The sequence below is a fragment of the Diadema antillarum genome, unplaced genomic scaffold (genome assembly GCF_040938485.1).
Source record: "Diadema antillarum isolate AM-2024a unplaced genomic scaffold, OU_Dant_1.0 seq00001628_RagTag, whole genome shotgun sequence".
Classification (NCBI taxonomy): domain Eukaryota; kingdom Metazoa; phylum Echinodermata; class Echinoidea; order Diadematoida; family Diadematidae; genus Diadema; species Diadema antillarum.
The window spans coordinates 161,344-182,271 of record NW_027272337.1 but is presented as its reverse complement, the minus strand read 5'-3'; the positions used below and the strand labels follow the sequence as shown (position 1 = coordinate 182,271).

General features: G+C 36.3%; 1 protein-coding gene across 1 annotated transcript in view; it reads right to left on the bottom strand.

The window, feature by feature from the left end:
* Positions 1–20,928, bottom strand: part of LOC139711228 (myelin regulatory factor-like) — a 45,164-nt gene that overhangs the window by 14,034 nt on the left and 10,202 nt on the right. The window contains exons 3-9 of the mRNA XM_071623146.1: positions 20,096–20,284; positions 17,790–18,338; positions 12,942–13,045; positions 9,203–9,250; positions 3,185–3,323; positions 1,331–1,424; positions 388–566 (exon numbers count right to left, since the gene is read on the bottom strand). Of these exons, the coding sequence (XP_071479247.1) occupies positions 388–566; positions 1,331–1,424; positions 3,185–3,323; positions 9,203–9,250; positions 12,942–13,045; positions 17,790–18,338; positions 20,096–20,284 (1,302 nt within the window). The remainder of the gene's footprint in view (positions 1–387; positions 567–1,330; positions 1,425–3,184; positions 3,324–9,202; positions 9,251–12,941; positions 13,046–17,789; positions 18,339–20,095; positions 20,285–20,928) is intronic.

The window sequence follows — 20,928 nt, the reverse complement described above, 5'->3', positions numbered from 1 at the left end:
TTAATCACTATCGGTTTGCTCCTGTTGTCTCCTTATTCTTGGCCTTCTTCCACACATACTCAGTTTTATTTTTCCTCTGAGAGCACTCTACATTGCCCACCTCATCTTTTACTCCCAGCATCACATTCTTTATGACATATATCTCAAAGCTTACATCTTTTGTAAGCATTTAAAGAATTCCTATTTGACCACTTTCACAGAGCATATAAATTGCATGCACACTTCGGAACCAGTAAATCTTGATCAGTAAAATCAACAGGGAAAAAAAGCATGTAATTGTATTCTTACTAGACCATCTAGACATGGAAGAGGCAAGCAAAAACTGATTTTTACACCCATAATGGATGTCGCCTTGCCAGGCATACACTCAATCTCACGTCTACTCACTTGGCCGGGACAAAGGGTTTTTTGCTACGGTCTGCCTGGGACTGCTCAACCCGGATGTACGAGTTCATGGCCTCCACTTTGATGCCGTGGACGTGGACGCAAAAACTGTCCGCTGCCTTTAAGCCGGACTCCGTCTCCACTAGCCGTGGCTGACCGTTGACACATAGGTGGACGGTTACCTGTAATCATCATCAAGCAGGATGGTCAGTGAAATGAAGTGCTGAGGTGAGCAGTTTTAAACTATCATATCATTGCAGAAACTAGAATCCATGCAGGGATATCCTAATTTCGTTTCTCGCAATCTTTCATATTCAGCCTGATTCCTAATGAAGTGCTTATCTAAAGCATGCTTTCTCCAACATGTTTCAAACAAACACAGCTCCCCTAAATTACTCCAAGCGATCTTACATTTCCACATGTATGCAGCGAGGGTTAAATCTACATAAATTACACAGAACACCTGTACTATACTTCCAGCAAAGTGTAGAATGAAACTTTGTCCAGTGGTCTGCACAGATAACCAATACATGAAGAATTTCATTGCAAAACAGTTTATCTTTTTATAGTCCATTCTTGTCAATTTGAGATAATTGCGATCAAAGCCGCTTAAAACAATGAAAATAGTAAAAAAAAAATGAATTATGTTTCATCATAGCCTGAATAATATTCCTTGTTATGTACAAAGTGAGGTATCATTTCAAGGCTTTTGTGTGTGTGTGTGTGTGTGTGGGGGGGGGGGGGGGGGGGGAGGGATGGTGGACTAATCTAAGAATATAAAAAAATGATGATCTATCTTTTATCCCAGGGTAGTAAATAAACTTGGTAAGCAAAATGATTGCTTGCAATATATTTAGCATTAGAAGATGTATATATGATATGAATTATAGAATTTTACGAGTCACAGAAGAACTACTAGTGAGGAAAAACAAAATTTCTTTTCTACCTGAAAGTGATTCTTCTTTTGGCACACAAACGCGTCGTCTGGTATTGAGAAGTTGAAGCCCTTGTCAGCCTCGACGCGATAGCTGAGAGTTGTTCTGCAGGTCGAGAAGTGTAAAGTTTCATTAATTGGACATGCATTTGTAGAACACCACGAGAGCAGCAGTTAAGTACCAACAATACAGTGTGAATGGTTTGGAGAATGAAGATAACAACATCACATGAGAAACCTAAAGTACGACTACATAGGTTTGTACACATTGTATACACAGGTGTTTATAATCTGTAACTCAGATCTTATGTGACTGTACTTGAAGAATGTCTACAGGCAAATTGGTAAAAAAAAATCATCCCCATAAAGAACAAAATAAAACAAAACAGCACAAAATTTGAAACAAACCTCAGCAGTGTGCCTTTCCCAAATAATCATGTTTCTATGACTACATGTATTACCATTTCAGTGTGCTCATATCATGCTAACAGTCAAAACTGTAAGGAATATAATCTACACTGTATGTATTGCCACAGCTTTCAAAATGCTGGTTCCGAGATGAAGCAAACTTAGATATCAAATTTACTGTTTGCCTGCAAACAAGAAATGAACTTCTTTACATACAGTTAGGTCATTGCTGTTTTACAGAACAGCTAAAGCTGAACTGGAGCTCATGCACAGACTTCATCCCCAGTTGTCAGTTTCCTGACACTGTTTATATGAAGTATCAGTTGAATGGGGGGTGTTTCATTATCAAATAGTTATTAACCTTCATTACTGTATATGAATACATGTACAAGACTTGACATGTGCTCTTGAACATGGCAGCAGCTTTGCAAACAGTTCTTTTCCATTTACAGTACACAATGTACTTCAGAACAAGCAAGCAAATATACAAACACCAGTCATGTTTATGATTACAAAAATCAACTTGGTGTTGTACACAAATATAATGTTATATTGATAGCAAACGCATAACAAAGAGAGTCACACAATAACGGTAACAATTTCCGAATCAGAGATAAACTTACTTCACTTCTTTTTTTAAAATCTAAACAGCAAGAGATATGTAAGTTTCTCGGGATCCCCCTGCAGAATTAGGGAGACCTGGCAGCTCTATGTACACACACAATTTTCATACATTCCTGATCAAGAGAATGAGATCATCCCTATTCACTGTCTGCTAGTTTCACATTCAACACCAATAGCTAAAATGAACAAGGATCAAAGTACAGTATGTCAGAGTTTAACAGGAAGAAAGCAAATAGAAAGTAGCAGTAGACCAACTTGATTGGTCTACATTACTTGGGGAATATCCTCATTAGATACTCAGTCTTGCCAATGAGAGCAAAATGTATCACAAAAAAAAGAGACAAAAGAAGCAAAGGAGGAGGAAAATGATGAAGAAGAAAGAAGAAATAGAGGAGGGGAGAAGGAGAAGAAGGTGGAGAAAAAAAATAAGAAGAAAAGAAGAAGACGAAGAAGAAGAAGAAGAAGAAAAGAAGAAGAAGAAGGAGAAGAAGAAGGAGAAGAAGAAGAAGAAGAAGAAGAAGGAGAAGGAGAAGGAGAAGAAGAAGAAGAAAAAGGAGGAGAACGAGAAGAAGAAGAAGAAGAAGAAGAAGTAGAAGAAGTAAAGGAAGAAGAAGGAGAAGAAGAAGAAGGAGAAAAAGAAGGAGAAGGAGAAGAAGAAGAAGAAGAAGAAGGAGAAGAAGAAGGAGAAGACGAAGAAGAAGAAGAAGAAGAAGAAGAAGAAGACGAAGAAGACGAAGAAGAAGAAGAAGAAGAAGAAGGAGAAGAAGGAGAAGAAGAAGAAGAAGATGAAGAAGTAGAAGAAGAAGGAGAAGAAGAAGTTGTTGTTGTCCTCACATTTCTTGTCCATTTGCATCCAGAATTTTGTGCCACTTGTTCGTCTGGTACGGCTGCCACTTCAGGAACTGGTAGACAGCGTCTGTGTAAGGCAAGCCGTCACCAGCCGGCTGGTCATATATATATTCACTTCCCAGATCTGTTGGGGGGTTTAACACAATAAATTTAAAATAGATACATACAGTAGCTGAACATGAATTGGAAGCATAGGCTGGAGATTTTGCCGGAGCTTTATTTTTGCAATTTTTTTAAGTGTCAGGTGTTATTCGTGAATTTGAGATCACGCAAAATTATGAACTCAGGCATTGACGTAAATGTGACATGCACGTGTTGGTGTCTCCCTTCATCACCATACTCCATGATCGCCAATTCAGCCAATTGCAAAATTGTCCGAAGTCCAGGTTAAAAAAATGAAATAAAAAAAGAAATAGGCTCACTAAATATATTATTAGTGATGTATCAGGCATGGTTTTGCAAAGGGGCAATTCCGTAAAATAGTAAACCTCAACATCAAAATTTCAAAATCGTCAAATCACTGCAAGTAACATACCATATCAATCGTCATAGATTATATTTTCATGGAATAGTGTTGATTTCAATTTGCTATGCGTATTTTAAAAATTATGGGTATTGAAGTCCGAGACTAATTTTCCTCTCATATTGAGTTAAAAATTTGCCAAAATATACTTTTGATTTATCTCCTTAAGAATTCAAAACTACATAACTCTTATATCTTGCCAAGAAGGTTGACAGTTACACTTTTCAGTTATTAATCAAAGAAATCTCCAAGGATTGTTATTTTGTAATGACAGTTTTCCCAGGTTCGACCACTTTGGTGATGTACGTCCAACACCGTAAACGTACATTTTTTAATATTCACATTAATCTGCAGTGAGATAAAACATACCACTTAGGATGCAAAGTACATTTGTCATAGGCAATGTAACCATCATCAAAGGTCACTTGTATGGTTTGTAAAAACTGAGATATTACGGTGTTGGACGTACACTTTGAATGTACGTCCGACACAGTGTACGTCCGACACCATATTGTCTCTTCAGTAACTCCAACAATTTCAGTTAATCAGACGTGGCACAGCTAAGTTTAAACTTTTCTGTATTATGGGGTATTCTTCCAACAAATTCATTATGAAATCAAATCATATGATCACACTGTATAAATTCTATACTGAATTTTAGAAAAATCAATGTAGTTCTACACAGTTACCGCATGCCTGGCAAAAAGGGTCTGTGCTGCTAAAAATAGATCTAGCTGAACAAGGTCACTTTGACTTTTTAAACTGTAGTACCCTAATTAAGGGTATCAGTATTCAACAGGAAGCAGAATACAGCACCTTATTTGCAGAGAAGCTTGAATTGCGGAAGAAAATTATTTCTTCGATAACGATACACAAATATTGTTACTGCCAGCTGGCCCCTTAAATCCAGCTTAATATTTCTTCTAAGTTTGATGAAGATTTGAAAATTATTGATTGCAGTGCTCTGTTCCTTTGATGACAAGTTCATCTTCATTTACATGTAGGTTGAGTGAAAGCAGCAATAATAGTTGAACACATCAGTAAAACTTGGAGAGAAATCAGGCAATCCATTCAAAAGTTATGAATTTTTTATGAAGTTATGAAGTTATACACAGTCACAGCTGGATGAGAAGACTACTTCAGGTTACGATGTCACATGCCTAGAACAAGGAAAATATAAAGAAAATGTCACAAAATCTCTCTCTCTCTCTCTTTTTTATACAGTGTAGTACACATTCCCATGACTTGTCACTGATCACATGTTAAAGGGATGATAGTTTTGGTTGAGATAGTGGACTCAGATTTAAGCTTTTTTGAGAGATGGGTAATTAAAAACCACTTAAATGAAATATTAAAGAGCATACAAATCTGAGAGAAATTAAAAGTTTATTTGAAGAAAATTAGTTTTTTAAATGGCTGAGATTTTATATAGAAAATGAAATAAAACAAAGTGGTCCTATAAAATTTTGAAACCAATTTTCATCAAATAAACTTTTCCTCTTAGACTTGTATGCTCTTAATTATTTCAAGAGGTATCTCTTTATCTCTCACACACACACACAAAATGGGAACCTGAAACCCCGTCTCAACCAAAATTATACCATCCCTTTAAGGGTAATATTAATCCCCCTGACTTCTGAAAAAGACAAGTCTAACGCTCTTTTTCATTATGTCAAAAAGATGAAAATAGATTAATTTTCTTTATATTTTCTCTTTTTGATAACTTGTTACACATCACAAGCTGTAGTAGTCTTCTCATCCAGTGATGGCGGCATTGGCACTTCAAACATTCATAACTTTTGATAGGATTTTCTGATTTTCATCAAACTTTCACTGATATGTATTGTATCAATATTGCTGCATTCTCCCAATTCACATGTTAAAATATGAAGGTGAACTGGTCCTTTGATATTGCTAAATACTGGTGCCCTTGAAACCCAGATTGACATGTTGTACATGTAGGTTAATACAAGTTGTATTTTGTAACTATCCGCTATTTTTAAACTATCCGCAATGGAAATTTGGCATTTTTATTATAAATTGATCTACCTGTACATTATATGCATGAATGTTATTGGTCAGGAAAAAAAAGGACATGACACACTAATCTATTTTTTATTGATATCTGTTTCTTCATGATTGGTGTTAATGAAAAGCATGTGTGCAATGTTACAAAAAAAAAATGTGTCAGAGATATTTTTTAGTATACACCCCCTTGTTCATATAATTCTTCATATTGTTTTGTTTACAGTAGGCCACATGTAACCTTTCAAGTAGGTATAATGTAATAATTGCATATCTGGAAATTCTTTCACCTTTACTAACTTACAGTATCTTAACTTTGAATAATAATGAAGTGTAATTCATTATAAAATGTGACAATTGAAATCTCACGTGTACATGGTGATGTGTGTAAAATACATCTGTGTACACACTTCACACTGCTCTAAACTGAGTTTTATCATTCATTGGACTATTGAAGAAGTGTTTGTTAAAGGACAAGTTCACCTTCATAAACATAAGGATTGAGAGAATGCAACAATATTAGTAGAACATATCAGTGAAAGTTTGAGGAAAATTGGACAATCGATGCAAAAGTTATGAATTTTTAAAATTTTTGAGTTGGAACCGCTGGATGAGGAGACTACTACAGCTTGTGAGTCATATGCGTACAACAGTATATAGAAAATGTAAAGAAAATTCAACATACTTTCACTTTTTTCGCATAATAAAAGAGCATTTGACTTGCCTCTTTCTAGAGGCACGGGGAATAATATTACCCATAGCATATGTCGGTAACGAGTCAGGGGAATGTGTACTTTTTTCAAAAGATGAAATTTTGTGAAATTCTCTTTATATTTTCCTTATATTGTTGTACGCATGTGACATCTAAGTTATTCATACACTACAGTAGTCTTCTCATCCAGCGGTTACTGCACAAAAACTTCAAAAATTCATAACTTTTGAACGGATTGTCCGATTTTCCTCAAACTTTCAATGATGTGTTCTTCTAATATTGCTACATTCTCTCAATCCTTATGTTTATGAAGGCGAACTTGTCCTTTAATCTCTCCTATAGATGGGCTAAACAGCTATTTCTAGAAAATGCCAACATCACATTGATCATGCAGTATCTCTTAAATACATTGAATACAATGTAGTACACAATGTACTGTAATACATTATGTTTTCCCTTAACTTCTTGAATTTCCTTTTTTTTACAGAGTTCAGAATAAATTGAAAACATTTTCTGAGGCCTTGATCTAAGAATTTGACTGTACATGGAGCTCAACTTAGCGGGTCTTCGCATAATTCTGTACAGTACAGTGTATGTATAGTACACAATGTACATTGTGTGATGTACATTCAGCGACATTGATCCTAAATAACTCCGTGCTATTCAATTATTGTTGTATTTGGGCATTTTGAACACCAAAGGTCTGAAGCTTTATTTTGAATGCTGAGCTTTGATTTTTTTTTTTTTTTTTGATATGCATGATTTTCAAGTTACAGTGTAGTTTGATATCAAATTAGACTATTCTCTAGTTCCATGATATTTTGATCATAGTACTTGTTGATAATGTTCGCAAAATTTTGGAATTGTGGACTTTAAAAACGTTTTTTTTGGGTATACATAAATGTGCATTTGGAAAAAGAAGTAAGAATTAACAAATAGAAGAGTTCACCATTGCTTTTGAATGTATTCAACTGGTTATGTGTTCAAATGCTCTTGATAAAAGGAAAATTTGATCAATTTTTCCACAAAATAAAAAATTACATTTTGGTGTTGGACGTATACTTCTGATTTTCTCAGTTTTGTGCAGTGGTTGAAATTAAGAAAGTAAATTCCTGTGAATGTTACACATATATGTCTGCATAGAATATTGTCTCATGTGTTTGAAATGTGAATCATTACTTAAATATTCTTGGTACTTTAGAAAAAACAGAGTGCCGGATCGGTGTCGGACGTACCGTCTGAAAATTTCACATGGGTACGTCCGACACCGTAAAATGTACGTCCGACACCGACAAACTTTGATGATTTACACAACTTTCAGAACAGATTTATACCTAATGCTGGTATGTTTTATAAAGCTCAATCCTTCATACAACCAAAACTGGTATCAGTTTTACTATAAGCCCTCACAAATCACAGAGTTTTGAACATGAATCTTCAAGGTTGAAAAAGTAATTTCGTGCGCGTACGTCCGACACCATGGTATTTTTAACACATTACTCCATAATGAAACGAGGTGCCACTATAATAATAAGTGGGTTTATAGTACTAGCACCTATACACATCTTGCACACTTAAAAACTCAGATGCCCCCATTGACAATAAAAATCCAGGCCTTCAAAGTGTCCGAAATGTACGTCCGACTTTACGGAACTGCCCAAAGATGACTGTGAGTCAGAGTGCGTTCGAGCACTCTACAGCGAACCAAAACAAACTGAACTTTAATATGCATACCATATTGAACTGTGGCAGATTTGAAGCGTTTGAGCACTCTGTTGAGAAAGCATACCTCATGAATTATTTTTAGAGGGGGCCATGCATATTGCAGGAAGAGGGTCCTTCACCTGATGCACTTGAACTACTTTGTACAGCTGTCCCGAACAAAGAGAATGAACTCTTTGCATTATGATGTATGTGCATTTACGTGCATTCTTCACATGCAAACATTTGGTGCATTTTTGGTACCCTTTTGGAGCACATCAGGAAGTGGTTCACTTTTGGCTCAGTTCAGGAGGGTACTGTACACTTTAGGAGGGTACTGTACACTTTAGGAGCGTTCGAGCGCTCCTCTGCTGTGGGTACGGTACGGTACAGTTCACTTTAGAAGAGCGCTCAAATGCACCCTACAGCACTGCCCTGCCAGGAGGCAAACAAACAAACAAACAAACAAACCAACAAACAAAACAAAACAAAACACACACACACACAAGACTTTGGTTTATTAGCAACAGGAAACTGAATGTTACAGCCTCTTCACCCCAAAGGGAAATCCCTGATAACAAAGATAACACAGGATACAAAATGAAAGAAATTAACCATGACAAATGATACTGGCTTGAAAGTTCTGACAAAACACAACTGTAGGATCCTGAAGTACAAGATAATAAACATACACTGTGTACATCACGAAAAATGCAAGGAGATGCATCCTTCCAGATTGACATACAGATGTGTGGAAACTTTCCATTTCCATAAAGTTCTTCAATATTTAGGTTCTATTTCAATCAAGCCTCTACCATTCTGATGGTCTGATTTTACTCTATTTATCGAAAGCCATCTTGAGCATGGTGTGACAGCTGTACATTGGACTTTAAAAAGCAATGCAGTGTCACATCTGCATCGAGACCCTTGAATAGTTGAAGAACAAGCAGTGTGTACAGTACCACTTTCAATTTGCAGTTTGTGAGTTAAAACTGTACAGTAAAATTTAATATTGAATGTTGGTGTCTTCAGAAACACTTACTTGAATTGTAATCTCCCTCGTTGCTGAGCGGGCACGGTGAAGGATCAACTGAAACGGAACACGAGAAAATCAGGGCAGTTAACACTTTGAATTGGAGGTTTTATTCACGTAAAATTTGTCCATTGCTCATCTAACCTACAGTATCAAGTCCAAGAAAAAACATATTTATGTGGTTTTGTGCTAGATCTTGCCATCATAATTTCTTGTATCTATTGTTAGTGTTTCACAATGTGAAGGAAATAATTTTCTCTTACAGGAGCCATTTGTTGTTCATCTTTATTCTTTAGACTTTAATAGTGGTGAACGTACAATGTGACATGAACAGACAAAACTGTCACATTTTTGTCCATCCATGTTACATACAGTATGTATGTTCACCACTAATTCTAAAATTGGTATAGAACACAGTGTTCAAAAGAATTTTAGTGAGGGCTCACTATTATTATCTTATCAATATTACAGTGTAGGCCATTCAGTTGAAAAACAAATTTTCAGTGAGCATTCATTATTTGACTTTCATTTGTTAGTCCACAGCTTCCTGTTCAGCATTACATACGTGTACATGTACGTTATCCCCAAATTTTTCACTTTGGCAAAATTTCTATAACATTTCTTCTTCGAGGCAATTTTGGGGCAAAGTTATCTCTTATTACACTATTCTACAAGATCATATTGTACTGTGGGTAATGCACACTGGAAACAAAAAAAAATAAAGCAACATCCCTGAAATGTGCCCTTTTACTGTGGAAATGCCCTGCAACATGTACACTGTAGATACAGCTGTAAATAAATATTCATACATTACAAACGCAGCGCTATTAAACAAAGATGACCATAACTGTCATGCCTGCTGTCAATATAATTAAACCATCAAGCTGACATGAATGTAATGAGATTTTGCAGCCCTGGACAGTTTGAGGTCATCACGAAATCAAGCAATAATGAGTTTCAGGGGGTAGCTGTCAATCAGGGCAAGCATGAATTTGCAGCAGGATGTCATACAAAAAGGCTTTGGTTTTTAGTCATGCTTTAATGAACTGATTCAATGGTGGTACAAGTGTAGTGGCTCCTTCACAATCCATTCCAACTTCCTCTTCTACATTGTAGAGATTTCAGCTTGTGGTATGACCTACATTGTAAATTATTAGGCTTTGTGCAATGTTCGGCAGCAATCAGCCAAGAAACTCAATGCATTCCTTTAATATTCCTTTTACTTGTACTATAAGTGCCCACATTTTTCTCTTCTTGTCAGACCTAACAGGATTTGGGTCGCACAATTTGTCATTCATTACTTTATTCATGTACATGTTTTATCAAGATTACACATGGAACACTTCAACTTGTCATATATACAGTGTACATATGTACATCTTAAAAGCTAAACTCACTTCTTTCAAAAAAAGAAAAAAAAACTCCTACAATGTTTTCTGAAGGTAAACACAATTCAGGTAGTGTCACCATTTACAATGGTGATTGAAAAGACTACAATTTGTAAATCAGCACCATGTATGAAAAATATCACACTGAAAAAAAACCCCAAATATCAAGACAATACTGCTCTCTGTAGATGACTTGAAATTGGAATCACATGCATAGAAGTCCATTTTTATATGAAAGCCATGCCAATCCTCAGGTTAGCTATTGTGCTTGTGTTCAAGCTTGTGATATAATCTGATGAATTAATGTTGTGCTTCTGATGGATACAATTGTGTTTCAATGTTCTCTCAATGAAAAAATTAAAAAAAAACAGAAAATGATGCAGACATGGCCTACTATTAAATCTTTTACATAAAAATTCATGACTAAAGAAACATGTGGATATTTGCGTGAAGATGAAATAAAAACATACACTTGCATGATTTTGCAAACAATAAACAGTGTGCAGTACAGTGTATACATAATTTCAGTTAATGAGGTTACATATCTGAGACTATACATGTACAATGTATTTAGCTGTACATGTAGGGCATTAAAATCAAAGTAACATAACGATTTCTTATAATATTAACAATTTCTTAAAGGGATTGTACAGCTATGGTTGACACCTAATTTCAGGTTTCTAACATTTGTTGGTAAGATAATGAGAAACCTCTTATAAAATGTGAAAGAGCATGTAATTCTATGAGGAATTCAACGTTTATTTGATGAAAATTGGTTTTGAAATGGCTGAGATATCAAAAAAGAGCGATTCTAATAAAGTGTGGGACCCACACTTAATTACGATCGCTTTGTTTTACTTTGTTTTTTGATGTTTCAGTCATTCCAAACCCGATCTTCGTCATATAAACTTTGAATTCCTCTTAAAATGGTATGTTCTGTACTAAATCATAAGTGTTTTCTTGGTATCTCGCAAAAAGTTAAAAACCCAATTCTCATCTCCACCAAAACTGTACTATCCCTTTAAAACTAAAGTGTGAAGTACTGGCGACTTGCATCAAAACATGCCAGATGCTCACCATTCAAGTTCTCTATTATCAAAAAATAAATCAATCTAAGCATAGATTTCATCTCTTTCACTACAGGTTACAAAAATATAATGGATGATTATTGTGTCATAATATCACAAAATGAAAAATACTATGGATTAAAAAAAAAGAATAAAGATTATAAAATAAAGGTACAAAAATGTAAGATGGTGTAGATCAAGCATGCACAATCTCTTGTCCTTGTATTACCTGTAAGTCTCTCTTTTAGCAATCGGTCTACAGAAGAAATCAAATGAAGGAACTACATTTACATACATGTGTGTATCTCTTGTGATGCCACAAGGTGGCACTTAAGATAGTATGTTTATTCATATAGTATTTTGACCATGACCTCTACACTGTATGCTGAACCATGATAAGAACGTGAGGCTTATTTGTTAATTGCTATTTGAAACTTGAGTCCCAACATTGCACAGGTGTAGCTGACATTTACAGTACAAACTTAAACAGACAGACGTACAGACAATCAACAAAAAACAGAGTCCTGCTGGTGCCCACAGCTGAGCTGAAAACTGTCTGTGTCTACACTCCCACTTCATTCATTTGACTCAAATCTCAGTGTGGAATGAACTCAAATAGCTGTTAGCAACCACTTTTTTTTTGTACACCAGAAAGATAAAAAAGAAAGATTTAAGATAAAATCACCCAAAGCTGAATCTTGGGTTTGTTTGCGAAATATAGCTTTAAGGGTAGCCAATTTGATTTTGTACATGTACCTGTGTATATATGCTGTGTATTACAGCATGATGTACAAGCATGTGTCAAAAAATCACATTATAATGTGGCACTGCTGTTGCAAAAATTTTAAGAGTCTTCTCACAGGTAAAAAAAATGAAAGACCTACCACAGCAAAAGGGCCAAAAAGCATTCAGATTGTTTTTTTTTAATGGATGACATCCAACATACACAGTACACAAATTTTGTCTATAGCAGTCTGATGTTGCTGATGGGACAAATATTTCAAACTAGTACTGTGACAAAAGAAATTTTGAATCCAGGCAGCAAGTTCCACATGAATATCACACCAGGGCAGCTGAATATCACTAAAGATACCTCATCAGCATGTTTTGTTGTTACTTTTAAGTTTATGGCAACAGGTAACATTAACAAGAACACAGAAATGATCGATACACACAAGAGACTTCAAGTGAATGGCTGGCTACCAATACATCGCCAACACTCAGCATGAAATGATACAGAGAGCCAGTGTGAACACAGAGAGTTGGGAAGGGAGGGAGCTACATTGTATTTACCTGGCTCCTGTTTCACTTGCATCAGTTTGTTGAGCATGTTCTGGTTGATGGTGTTTTCTGGAGATATTGAATGCCGCCTCTTCTTCTGCGTGTGGCCAATCAGACTGCAGTCACAAGAAACACAAAACACAAAACAAAACAAAACAAAAAATGTCAATACTGGAAAATAGCACAACTACAGTAACTCTGGAAAGCATACTTGTTTATTTTACATATAAAGGTGAATCACTGCTAAGTGACTGTGGTGAGTACAAAGGATTACTGGGTACATCTTAAATACTTTTGATACATCCACAATATTCCGAAGAAGGAAGACCCTGCTGAAATGTATTCACATCGCATGTACACTGCAGACTTTGCTTGGGGAAGAACTCCATGACAACGCAAAGTTGATGCCACACACGGGCAAAAAGAGATACTATAAAAACACACATTTTCGCAAGCATGAAACTTTTGCAGCGCATCGAATGTCAGTCGCCAATTTGTGAAAGTTTCATGACGCGAAAAAAAAAAAAAAGCTGTTGTCTCTATCTATGCGTGAGTGTCATGCCACATGCAATGTATGTTTCTGGCAAGATAGCAAACTCTTGACACTGGTGTTTCACTATCAAAAATGACAATTACCACAAAATATTCAGTTTGCACTGGCAAGCAGAAGAGTTTTGGGTTCAATTAGCAGTGGACTCTAAAAAGAAGTTTATCCCACATGACAACTGGGGTTGAGTAACTATAATTATAAAAAAGGTGTCTGTTAAATTTAATCAGTGTTCCACATTCATTAACTTTTGTTATAAGGTACAGGCAACTCTCATTAATCTTATAACAAAGTCGTCAGTACTGACAGTTTTCTTTCATTACATCAAAATTTTCTTTGATAGCCAAACAATATACATGTATAGATAATAAGTTTAATAGTGCCCTGATTTTTCACTTGGTTGTAACAGGATTTTTGTTTTTCCAACCGTGTCAGTTAAAAAGGGGTGCACTGTACATTGTATAACAATGCACTTGCTCATCGCTACTGCAGTAATGTAGTTGTGCAGGTCTTGTAGGCTAATGGTAGTTAGAATTGGAGGTACAAAAAGTCTGTATGGTAATGTAAACTTGACTGGAATTTGAATAGTGGAACTGCATCACCGCGCACATTGGCTGCAAATACCAGCCTGTCTTGGTGAAAATTTTTCTCAAACTGAGCTTCTCCCCAATGGTGTCTATACCAGTATCCAAAAGTGTGGATGATTTGTAATGTCCATAATCAGCACCATCTCCTTTACACTTTCACGTTTGCTGCAGCACTCCTCCTACCTTATCACTCCTAAAATCTTAAAACATAAGGACTACCACTGCATGATACTGCAGTGTTACTACTTTAACACATGATATAATCACGGCATCAAGATTTTCGCGAATTGGAGCTGATGGTGGCCTTTTTCGCGGCAAGAAATTTTCGTGAGTTGCCAGTGGCATTCAATGCAGAGAGTGTAAACAAATTTCAAGCTTTTGTGTGCATTTTCAATAATTTCAAAAAATCTTGGCTCTTGCAAAATTTGCAAAATTAAAAGGCATGTGAACATTCTTCATCTTACAGGACCAACCAAAACTGATGAATATGATTGCATTAAATCGATGCAGCACTTCACCTACACATCATGTCAACCTGTTGAATTGATGTACATTTTGTATAAAGACTCACACAAATTTTGCAGTTCTAAATGATCTGTAAATTTGAAGACCATGTACAGTGTACATTGATACATTGCTGTTGTCACCAATGTAGGATTTAATTCTATAGAAAGCATTGTTCAAACATGTAGGCTACAAAACAGAGTGTCATGGAGATTTGAGGAGCTCTTGACCGTGTCCAAAAAGTGAATGAAACTTGAATATAGGGCAAGTCCAAGATATCGCGCACCTTACGTATGGGACATTCAGAGATTTCAAACCTCTGAAAAGTAATGAAGGAGCACTTGGATTTTACTATGTATCATCAGGATGACTGGTATCCCTGAGAAGAACATTGTGTCTAAGTTTGATGTCATTTGACCTTGGGTTAATTATTTTATTAAGAAAAATATGGCAACTTACGTATGGGACCAGAGAAAAACTGGATTTTTCAAAAAAAGGTTTGACTTGAAAGTTCTCTGAAAGTACCTTATTGATCAAGTTCTGTTTAGAAGTGAAGAAAGGTACAATACTGAAGTATCTTTCAGCAAAGTTTCATTGCAAAAGAATACAGCATTTTTTCATGAAGTTGGTTTAATTAACGAAAGTACACCTTACGTATGGGACATGGCTCAACTTACGTATGGGACATATGTCTTTAGTGCACAAGTGTATTCATGGGAATGACTTTGAATTTTCCCATAGTGTCATATTCAGTTCCACAAATCATACTACAACATTTAACAAATGAAATAGACTGCTAAGTAGGTGCTTTCCCAGTTCAGGCACCTAACAAAAGCTAAAATAAGACAAATAAAAGTAATTACCAATTTACAATTAAATATCTTAGTTTGGATTCCGTCATGCATTAACACTGTCGTCATGATGTCTATACATACAGATACAGTATATACTGACACTCTATTTCTAGCCCATTTGTAATACTCTTGTCAATATTTTTATCAATTGAAAAAAAAAAAAGATGTGCGAATTCTAGCTTGTGACCTTGATGTAGCATACATGCACATGTACCATGACTAATTTGTAGTCTTGATAATTTCAACTGTAAAATCAAATGTCATGTACAGTGTAATTTGCAAATACAGTTTGAAGTAGGTACTTTCAGTAGTTCTAGGCTTACCTTGCAAGTTGTCTAAGTTTTTATAGAGCTTTATAATTGTTTGAAATGCAGCACAAAACACAACAACAAGAGTAATTCATTTTGCTCTGTAATCATCATGTTTTGCCATGTGAATTTTAGCTTCTGCAAAATCAATCAAAATTTTAATGAAACTTTTAGACTTTAAAAGCCGTGGTAGAACAAAGAGATAGAAGAATGTATGTACCTATGCTGGCTTTTTTTCTCAAATTGCATGGCTTCAAGTCTATGAAACCAAAGACCACAAAATTTGTGTTGATACTTTGTACATACATAATGCTTGTGTAGTGAAACAGGAAAGATTGTCATTTGTATTCAAATCTTAAGAGAAAATGTAATTCTAGATTTGAAACACTTAAGTAACTCACTGATCTGAAACTTACAATTTTGATAAATTCTAGTAACCTCATTTGATTGCAATGTATGGTGATAATTGTGTAGATGTGGGGTACAAAGTAAGTACATTGTATGATTTGATGAAGGTGTCTCAGAGCACATCTGTCTCCTCAAACACAAAATATAAAAAAAAAATGAATTCCCCATTTTTTGTGTGGTTTGTGTTTTTAGCACTCCAACCAGAGAACCAGTATTGATATTGTGGTTCATGGTAAATGTAAACTATAGTCTTCATTTTACCGGATTTTCAGAAATCATGTTCATGACCTTGATAAAGTCATGACATATTCTGAGGGTGTGCAGTTGAAATATTAAACATCATATCAAAATAAAAAGTATTCTCGTAGGGTTTTTCCTTTGCTATCAACTCTAGTAATGACAAAGTTACCTGCTGTCACCTCAAGTGATTTTTCTATTCAGTAAGACCTGTAATGTTGTCATTGATGAGCTCCACAAGCACGATTTCCCTTTTGAGGCTGTACAGCCTGTAGTACATGCTGAACAATGTACTGCACCTAAAATGACACTCAGAGAATCCCATTCTCTTGGACAAAGTCATTTTGTAGAGAGGTAAAGTTGAAAATGATAACTGAATTAAGAAAATATCCAATATCAAAATGTTAAAGGGAGGAATGCTAATTGAAGACCAGCTGCACAGCCTGTAATGAAAATAAGAAAATAAATGAATAATCTTTATTTTCCTTTCTTAATCATAGAATGACTCAATAAAGCTGTTCTTACACTCTCCCTGAGGTCAACTGAGTAGGAGAGGCAGATATATAGACATATCCTTCAGAGTAGGTGCAAAGATAACCATTAACCAAACAAATGTAACGACATATAGCATCCATGTCAAAAGGCGGTTTTCCCATTCACTTTGCATGTAATGTCCCATACGTAAGGCATTTGTCCCATACGTAAGCAAACTTTAATTAGTTATAAGACGAAGGACTAATTAAATTTCCACATTTAGTTTTGCTAATCTGGAGTTAAAATGAATAAATTAGAACTTCCTGAAGTATGATTGGTCAATGTTAGAAATCTTCAGAGAAAACTTAAAAAAACATACTCAAATCCTTACGTATGGGACACTTCATTCTGGGAAAGTGCATAATTTGCATAATTAATGTGCTGACCTTGTTTTACCAATTGGAAATTATACTAGCTCATACAGGGGTCATGTCCATAAAGGAACTAGGTCAATGACAAATTCAACTGATTTTATATGAATATTTTTAATTTGTCCCATACGTAAGGTTTGTTTTTACTTTATGCAAATTAAGGTCATATTTCTTGCATAAATTTGCATAATTCAATATTTTCTTTGCTGGAAATATATAATTTAACTCTTTGGCTACAACATGAATTTTGAGCATCTGAGGGGACATTATCTTGGACTTGCCCTATAGAGATGTGCAAGTCATGGAGGTAAAGTACTTCACAAGAGCAACTAAAAACAAAAGTAAAAGCAAAACTAAACAAAAACAGATTACAGCTCTGTGTGTAGTGGCAGGGTTTGTTGGTGACTACAAAATACCTTGGTATCAAAAAGAAATGAGAGTCCACACACGTCAGGCATTCAATATCACAAAGGTTTATGTGATACTGCTAAAACCAATCACCTTTCATACCTATCTTTTCTCGTCAATGTGGTGTTAATTGTCTCCCTCATTGGCACTTGTGACAGGCTGGAGGTAACGGCAGTTGTTTGCGAGTCTGCCAGGAAGTTTGTGAACTGCTGCGGCGCCGTTTGTGGCACTCCGGCCGAAATGGAGGACACTCCCAGGGTGACTGGTACCTGGGCCGGTGCAGAGGGCGCCATGCCCGCTGGCAGTCCCAGTCCAGCCGGTACCGGGATACCGGTCAGCGGTAACGTGTGGTCAGAAGGCACTGGTAGCGAGGCTTGCGTTATCATGGGCGTGGGGATTGCACTGCTGTGAGGTATTGTCGTCACCATGGGAACCTGTTGCTGCTGCTGCTGCGGCTGCTGTTGGGGGTTGCCAAGAACCGAGGATCTGTTCATGTTTGTCACTGGGTGTTCTTGGCTCACCATGCCCTGCCCTGGCATGCCTTGAGAGTTGAAGGCGCCACCCTGGTAGTGGGACAGACATTGGTCCAGCTTGTTGTCTGGAGGCGAGTAAGGCTCGGACCCGGAGTCGGGAGGGGAGTCCGGAATATGACTACACAGTAAAAGAAATGACAACAAAAAAACACATAAAATTGCATGGGTACACAAGCCAGCACTCAGCATCATAAAACTGTACACCCGCACCAATGCTGAATTATACACAAATGTAAGATTTGTACAATGCGTGTACAAATGTACTAGTGAATGGCTTTACAACAAACAGCCATCAAATGAAAGAACCTCACAGAAGTACACTACATACAATACATGTATATCACACAGGGTCCCATTTCTACAGCTTTGTCTGTGGTATTATATTGTACATTGCGAGTGCACATCTCCCGGAAGTTGATGTCTACACCGTTCATCTACATATTCTTACATTTTTTAATCTGAGAGACTTAGTACAATATGACGAGACCATTTACAGTGTACAATGTAGATTGTACATTTGTACGCGTATCCTATGCAAGTTTCCATGTGATAATAAACCATACTTTGCTGCACCTCTTTTACAATCTCGATCTTACATTGTATCTCTCATCAAGATCAAAGGCACATACAAGACCTCTGATTCTACATTTGTAGAGGGTGTTGTTGGATAAAGTTTGATGCTCAGGTACCGTATCTGCCATGCTCCTGATATCTGATTATTAAATTGACTCATTCGGTGAGTATGTTGAAAATGGTTAAAAACAATGCCGATCTCACTTTCTCTATTGATTTGCCTGCTGTCTATGGCTTGCTCCACGTACTGTACAGCAAATTGTGAATGATTATTAAAGCTAGAACAAGCAATAATACGCTGCCCATGACCTACAATTTGTACTTTTCATTGACAGTTTAAAAAACATAATATCTATAATGGATATTTCACATTGTAGCTTTTAATACATTTTGCAACATCTGTTGAAGAAGGCAGTGATCATTAAACCATCCATCCCAGGGGCGGATCCAGGAATTCTGTAAAGGGGTGGGGTGGGGGGGGGGGGGCGCAAATAATATTTCTGGTGCCACTTCCAGGTTTCATTTCATTTTTTTTCTTTTTTTTTCTTTTGTTTTTTAACGAAAAATAAAGGGGGGGGGCATGCGCCAGTTGCACCCCCCTCTGGATCCGCCACTGCATCCTAAAAGCACCCTCTTGATAATAAATCCCAGGTCCATGTGCCTTTTAAGGGAAGCAGTCCTGAGATTTTCACTGTACTGATAATTAAGAAGAGTAAAAAATATAACCTTTCACCAATTTATACACGTGGACATCAAAAATTGTCTCCGTACGCGATTTTTTAAAAATAATTCCTGCAAGCGATCGTTTAAGAGCCTGCCAAAAGGTGCAACGTCATTGATGCCCTAATCTCAATTTGACAGCCGTGCCTCAGAAAACCAATTTAAGTGTTCAAAATGATCATATCTGATTTTTTCATAAAATGTGACAATATGTGGTTTTATTTTTTCAAACAAAATATTTCAAGCTTATTTACAATTAATATAAAAATAAATAGTAAACATGTATAAATTTATAAATAACTAGGGATGACGAGCAGAACACCGCTGGAAAGAGTTGTGCATCGATGACGTATGACTCTCCGCCAAGACTTGCTCATTTGCAGAGTCACACTTTTTAAACCGAAATGTACGAGCTTATTTGGTGATTTGAAAGTTTGTTTTTGATGAAAGTGGTTCATTGGAGGTACCAACAACAACATATTTTTTTTAGATTTCGTGAGGACTGCGTCCCTTTAAATGCATGGGATACATGTACAATACATGTACAGTTTTAACAACAACCATCATCATCACTCCACACACCTCATTGGAACTGTGGGAATTCCATCAAGGTCCACCTCGCTGCTGAAGCCGAGGTTCTCGAAGACGGAGACCCCATTGTCTGTCATGCAAGGTATGGGCTGTGATTTCGGGGGCAGCAGCTGCCCAGCCGGCCCCTGACCACCGTGGGTGAGGCCAAGGGATCCATCGTTGGTTATATCGGATAGTGCTCTGTTGTAGACAAATAAGAAGATGACTTAAGCATGGAACTCCACATTTTGTTTACAAAACTGTAAGTTGACTTTGATAATAGGGCATAAGAAACGAGATGAAAAAAAAAACAACAAAATCTTTACAATTTGTAGGTTTCAACTACTCTGAAAATTCTTTTTTTACTACTGTACATGTAGGACATTTGATATGGAATTAGGAAGTTTCTCATTTCTTTGCGATTAGAATGAAGAGATACAAATGTACATGTATTGGTTGCAACCATGCGTACTATTAAAAGTTTATTGATAGATGATACAGGTAGAAAGTCTATGTATGATGATGTCATGCTGGCACAACTCTGCAATTGGTCTTTACCCCAAAATATCCTTTAATATGATAGTCATGTTTTTGGTTAATGATTTACAGTTTGTAAGTTAAATTCGAACCATCCCTCAAAAAGTTACCACTTGCAGGCTGTTACAAGGCCACATCAATTTGATCTACATTATGTACAGATTGTACATTGTAGATTAAAAGGAATGAAAGTACAAATGTACAGTAGTAGGCTGGAGGGACAGGGTACACCAAAAGTTTTTCCTCAAGGAATTAACATAGTACCATGGTAACACCACTCTACAGAACTAAAGTGAGAAAACAGAGAT